Source organism: Rana temporaria, chromosome 1 (assembly GCF_905171775.1).
Source record: "Rana temporaria chromosome 1, aRanTem1.1, whole genome shotgun sequence".
Classification (NCBI taxonomy): Eukaryota; Metazoa; Chordata; class Amphibia; order Anura; family Ranidae; genus Rana; species Rana temporaria.
The window spans coordinates 614,999,664-615,006,360 of record NC_053489.1 but is presented as its reverse complement, the minus strand read 5'-3'; the positions used below and the strand labels follow the sequence as shown (position 1 = coordinate 615,006,360).

The window sequence follows — 6,697 nt, the reverse complement described above, 5'->3', positions numbered from 1 at the left end:
GAGAGGGGGGAGATAGTGAGAGAGAGAGGGAGAGAGAGATAGGAGAGAGAGATAGAGGGAGAGAGAGATAGGAGAGAGAGAGAGATAGAGGGAGAGAGAGATGGGAGAGATAGAGAGAGAGAAAACGAAAGGGAGAGAGAGAGAGATAGAAAGAAAGAGGGAGGGAGAGAGAGAGGAGAGAGAGATAGAGGGAGAGAGATAGGAGATAGAGAGACAGAGAGAGAACAAAGGGAGAGAGAGAGATAGAAAGAAAGAGGGAGAGAGAGAGAGGAGAAAGAGAGGGAAGTAAAGGAGAAATAAAGACTGAGAGGTAAAGTGACAGGAATTAAGAAAAAGGGAGAGTATAAGAGACAGACAATTAAACGGAGAGAGAGGGGGGGACAGTGTGTGAGAGAGAGAGGGGGGGAGAGAGAAAGAGATAGGAGAGAGAGAACTAAAGCGAGAGAGAGTAGAAAGGGAGAGAGAGAGATATAGAAAGAAAGAGAGGGAGAAAGAGAAAGAGAGGGAAGTAAAAGGAGAAATAAAGACTGAGAGGTAGAGTGACAGAAATTAGGAAAAAGGGAGAGAGACAGACAACAAAATGGAGAGAGAGAGAGGGGGGGAGAGAGAGAGAGAGATGGGAAGCTAAGTAATAGGAGGCCGAAAATAAGGAAGCAAAAGGAAAGAAAGAGCGAAAGAGAAAGGAGAGAAAGAGGGTAGAAGGAAAGAGAAGTAAATAGACCGAGAAAGAGAGAAAAGTAAAATAAAAGAGAGAGAAGTAAAGGCTGACAGAGAGAGGGAACAAAACAGAGACAGAAAGAGATAAAGAGTGACAGAGATAGGGAAAAGGAGACAGGCAGACAGAAAATGACAGGGATAAAGGACAAGGAGAATGCGAAAGCGAGAAAAAAGAGGATGTGAGAAAAAGTAAGAGAAAGATATAGATAGATAGATAGATAGATAGATAGATAGATAGATAGATAGATAGATAGATAGATAGATAGATAGATAGATAGATAGAAAGAAAGAAAGATAGAATATATACACACACACATTATTCATAAATAAGCATGTATGTAATTATATTATACAAGGTGCCCTGCTCTCTCTCACCCCCCATACTGCCCTGCTCTCTCTCACCCCCCATACTGCCCTGTGTTCATCTCTATCACCCCCATACTGCCCTGTGTTCATCTCTATCACCCCCATACTGCCCTGTGTTCATCTCTATCACATCGCCTCCACAATGCCATTTTTCTGCAGTAAACAGCTCCGCTCCGTTAATAAATGGCCCGAGTTTTATTTATGAAAACGGAAGATGTTGATTTTTTATTTTCCTGAGAAATGCACCTTGCGGCTCCCCCACCCCCATAATAAACGGCGTTTCCCGGTGCTCCATAATTATGTGCGGTTGTATATTGTGCGGGGAGAGTCATAAGTCTCCCGGTGCCTCAGCCTCGTATTTCTCCAGACTGTCAAAAGGCGAATTTGGCAATACTAACTGTTATAATCCATTTAGTCAGTCCTAGCCGAGGCTTAGCCTATCTGATCTGATGGTCTCATTTTGTATATAAGTTCCTGCTATTGATCCCGCAATTATTTAAAAGAAATCCCATCACCTCCCACTTCCCCAAATAAGGCTATTTAGATGCTGCACAGATGAATGGAGATGTGATGCTGGGAGAGGAGCTCAGGGTACCAACACAGCATCATAGAGCTCCCTCCTCTCCACACTCATCACACTGCTCTCCCACCATATGGAGGAGAGGACACTGTGCTCAGCCTCTTCACACTGCACTCATCACACCACTCCACTCACACCACTACACTGCACACCACTACACTGCACACCACCAAGAGCTTCTTCAGCAGCTTCAGAGATGCAAAAGGCAGCATCTTGAGCAGGTTGGCACCACAAGCAAAAGCAATATCTTGGCCAGGTTATGAGACCAAAAGGCAAGAACTTTAATCAGTGCTATTAACTTTATCTGCTGATCCTTCACCAATTCTGGACCAAGGTTGACAGAAACATTTAACACAAGTCAAGGGAGGACTACGGTCCATACTGGACTGAGTCTCAAGTCTTGGAGACTCACAACACTTGGAGCAGAAGTGTGTTAAGACTTTGGATCAAGAGGTTGACTCTCAACATTCGAAGGAACTTCAAGAGCTCAAAGTGCTTCTGGACCTGAGAAGACCAAGAGGACTTTTGGTACCTGCAGACCAAAGGGGGTTCAGAAGACTGTGGGCCCCAAGAGTAAGAACTGAGGGTTCAGTCACAAAGTTCTCAGGACAAAAAGAGTGAAGGCAGTCTGACAAGTCCTCTAAACTTTAAACAACAGGATCAAAAACTTAGAGGAGCACCAGACTGCAAATTCACATCCAGTTTGGAGTTCTGGGAAGATGGTGCTATGACTCTCTTGTGGAGCTTTTAGGTATTTAAAGCCTGCTGGACCAGCTTTCTCCCACAGATTAGAGAGCAAGCAATGAACAAGGCTCAGGTGGACATCTCCATGCCTCAAGCACAGCCAGCGGTGGTGGTGGAAGCAGTTTCCTGCAGCCTGCACGGTGACATCATGGACACCCACAGCGACCAGAGACTCTCAGTCAACGAGATCCCAGTCTATGGGTGCCCAAGGGACAGACAAGGGGACAGTCAGAGTGGCAACACTCCCGGCCAAGAGGGTTTAGTAGCAGTACCTCCAGCAGTCCACAGAACCACCTCCTTCTCAGTTCTGGACATCCTGGACCCTAATAAATTCAACAGCAAGCAGAGACATTGCAATATGGTCTACAAGACCAGCACCGACTACATCCTGAGGGCAGAGGACAAGCTGGAGGAGCCTGGCACCGAGCAGAAATCTTTCATTGAAGACTTTGACTCCTGCAAAAAGTCCCCCGATGTTCTAAGTAAGTTCTACACCTTTCTGATAATCAGATATATAAGTCTTGTACTCTAGAACATTGCTATCTATCAACTGTCTATAAACTTTGGTTAAAAGATTTAACTGGGGAAGTCATATAAAAAAGATCATTCTTGCATTTCTAACTTTGTTATGTACACATTTTCCAGAATCATATATATTCTGCTTAAATGAACTGGAAATGAGTGGGGTTGTTCCTCTGAAAATTCATATAAACGAAGTGATTATGTTTTAGTATCAATTATATAAATGCAACTGTTGTTTTTTTTAATACTGTTTTGCTATACCCTTTCTAACTTTCTTTACAAAAATCTAACATTTGATTGTATATCTATATCTCTCTCTCTCTCTATATATATATAGATATAGATATAGATATAGATATAGATAGATATAGATATAGATATATCTATATAGATATATCTATATAGATATAGATAGATATATCTATATAGATATCTATATATCTATATAGATATCTATATATATAGATATCTATATATACATATGTTGTCTTCTTTTAATACTGTACTACAGCTACCTATGTATGTGTGTATATATATATATATATATATATATATATATATATATATATATATATATATGTATATATATGTGTGTGTGTTTTTAATACTGTACTGTATTAAATATCGTACTGTATATATATATATATATATATATATATATATATATATATATATATATATATATATATATATATATATATATATATATATATATATATATATATATATAGATATCTCTATATATATGTATATATAGACCTATCTATCTATCTATCTATTTATCTTTATATATATATATATATAAATATATAAAGTACAGTGTATAGATACACATAGCAATAGGGTACAGCGGTACAGTATAATCAAATATATATATATATATTGCAGTGTTTAATACAGTACAGTATTAAAAAGTAAAACTATATATGTATGTGTATGTGTATATATATATATATATATATATATATATATATATATATATATATATATATATATATATATATATATATATATATATATATATATATATATATATATATATACATACACACACACATAGCAATAGGGTACAGCGGTACAATATATATATATTACAAACCCTCTCTTTGAAGAAACCTAACATTTGATTTTGCCTGATAACTTTTGTTAGCTACTAAAGAATATCAATCAATTTCAACTCCAATCTCCTTTATCTTGTTGCTGCTAGACCGCCCTTACTGATGCCATGTTGGGGCTTGTAGTTCCCCATCCTCAGGTTGGCAGTTGCTGGGTGAACCCTGCCTCTTGGGTCTGTCTGCCACCCTGTTCTTGTCCATCAGCTGTCAGCAAAGGGGTTAAAGTCTACTTATACCATCCACAGGACACCTTGCCTCGGTCTTGGGGCGACACATTCAATTCAGCTTTTTTTTTTTTCTTTTTAGGACAAACCAGACTAATTGTGAGAAAACGACGGTTATCTCAGGAAAAACAATTAAATTCCTTCGATTTCACTGAAGGGAGAATGTGCTTAGCAGCAGCAGAGAGGCCGATAATGGGGGGAAGAGCCCCCGAGTGCCCCGATCGATATTCTATTATCGAATTGTGCATATCTCTTTCAGGCAGCTTGCAAACTCTCTCCTAACGTCTAAATTATAGGTCAAAATTCGGATAATTACTCGATTAAAACCTATTACACTTATTAGGGCGCCTATCGATCGCCACACAGGGAGCAGATTGCATTTCTGAGTTCATATAATATCACAATATTCCAACTACACTCTGCATATGTCTAATATAGAGGGACATCATATCACCCTGCATTGTCCGGAGGATGGGGAATAGATTTTCTCTTTCTTTCTTTCTTTCTTTCTTTCTTTCTTTCTTTCTTTCTTTCTTTCTTTCTTTCTCTTTCGTTCTTTCTTTCTCTTTCTCTCCTTTTTCTTTCTCTTTCTTTCTTTTCTCTCTCTCTCCTTTTTTTTCTCTCTCCTTTTTCTTTCTCTTTCTTTCTTTTCTCTCTCTCCTTTTTTTCTCTCTATCTCTTTTTTACTCGTTCTTTCTCCCCCCTCTCTCTCTCTCTTTCTTTTTCTATTTTCTCTCTCTCTCTCTCTCTCTCTCTCTCTCTCTCTCTCTCTCTCTCGCTCTCTATCTCTCTTTCTTTTTCTGTTTTCTCTCTCTCTCTCTCTCTCTCTCTCTCTCTCTCTCTCTCTCTCTCTCTCCTTTTTTTCTCTTTCTCTCTTTTTTACTTTCTCTTTCTCCCCCCCCCCCTCTCTCTTTTTCTTTCTCTATTTTCTCTCTCTCTTTTTCTTACATTTTTTTTTCTATATAATAGTGGTAAATATGTTAAATAACCATTGTATTAGCTAATAGGTTTCTGTGCAAGTTAAGGAGTAAAAACAAAAGCTAATTATGTACTGAAATATTTATTTATTTGATTATTATTAATAACAATAATATTTAAAAATCAAAATTTATTATATACAGTCTCTCTCTCTCTCTCTCTCTCTCTCTCTCTCTCTCTCTCTCTCTCTCTCTCTCTCTCTCTCTCTCTCTCTCTCTCACACACACTCACACACTTTTTTTTATATAAAAAATTCTGATATTTTAGGAAGAATTTTTGATATAATATTAATATCATTATCATCATTGTTAGTATTATTATTAGTAGTAGTAGTACTAATAATAATCATAATAATAATAATAATAATAATAATAATAATAATAATCATAAGTTATTTATTAAACATGTCATACACACACATATCAACAATTTATATTATCATTGTCATCATTATTATTATTAGGTAGTAATAATAATTGTTTTATTAAACACACACACATATATCTGTGGTAATATTAGTAGTAGTAGTAGTAGTAGTAGTAATAATAATAACAATAATAATAACAATAATAATAATAATAATAATAATAATAATAATAATAATAATAATAACAAATATATATTTATACATGTTTTATTATTATTATTATTATTATTATTATTATTATTATTATTATTATTATTATTATTATGTGATACATATTTATTGTAATCACAGATTGCAGCAAACGTCATTGTAGCTTGATATTTTGACAAGGGGATCAGGTAATATAGTTGTATACAAGTTTGTGTCTCCTGCCCCCCTACGGAATCAGGGTGAGGATATCCTTCCACAAAGTGGAATTTTATCTTTTTATTTTAGAACCTTTTTTTATTATTTCCGGATTGCAATTTTTAGTATCAGTTGATTCTGCCACAATCTGTGTGCTTCCTGAATTATTGTATCCTTGTTTTACATTTCAACTTCGATGTTAGCAAATCAGTGAGGTTATAAAAAAAAAAGATCTTAGATATCCCAGACCAAAAAATGTATAATGAATTAAATAGAAAATCGAACAAGTGTATAGGAGATACATTTATTAGTTGGCTGTCAATGTATTATATTTAATTTGTATCAGGTATGTATTATATAGGCAGATATTCAGCTAGGAAAACAAATACAGCAATTCTGTACTCATATGCATGATAGATAGATAGATAGATAGATAGATAGATAGATAGATAGATAGATAGATAGATAGATAGATAGATAGATAGATAGATAGATCCTTTCAGGTGACATTGGGGACTTGTTGATTCTAAGGTCCCCCCAGCTGTGGTGTCCCTCCCAGCCATACACTTGTGTACACGTGTTTTTCCTGACTGAGCACTCATGCAAGACTTCCATTGATTGCCTGCTGGCTGGCTGTACAATAAACTCTTCTCCTCTATGGGCTTTTATTGTACACACT

The 6,697-nt window shown here is 36.3% G+C and overlaps 1 protein-coding gene across 1 annotated transcript in view; it reads left to right on the top strand.

The window, feature by feature from the left end:
* The first annotated feature begins 1,662 nt into the window (after nt 1-1,662).
* Nucleotides 1,663-6,697, top strand: part of NKX1-1 (NK1 homeobox 1) — a 14,852-nt gene continuing 9,817 nt past the window's right edge. The window contains exon 1 of the mRNA XM_040335264.1: nt 1,663-2,889. Within this exon, the coding sequence (XP_040191198.1) occupies nt 2,466-2,889 (424 nt within the window). The 5' untranslated portion in view covers nt 1,663-2,465. The remainder of the gene's footprint in view (nt 2,890-6,697) is intronic.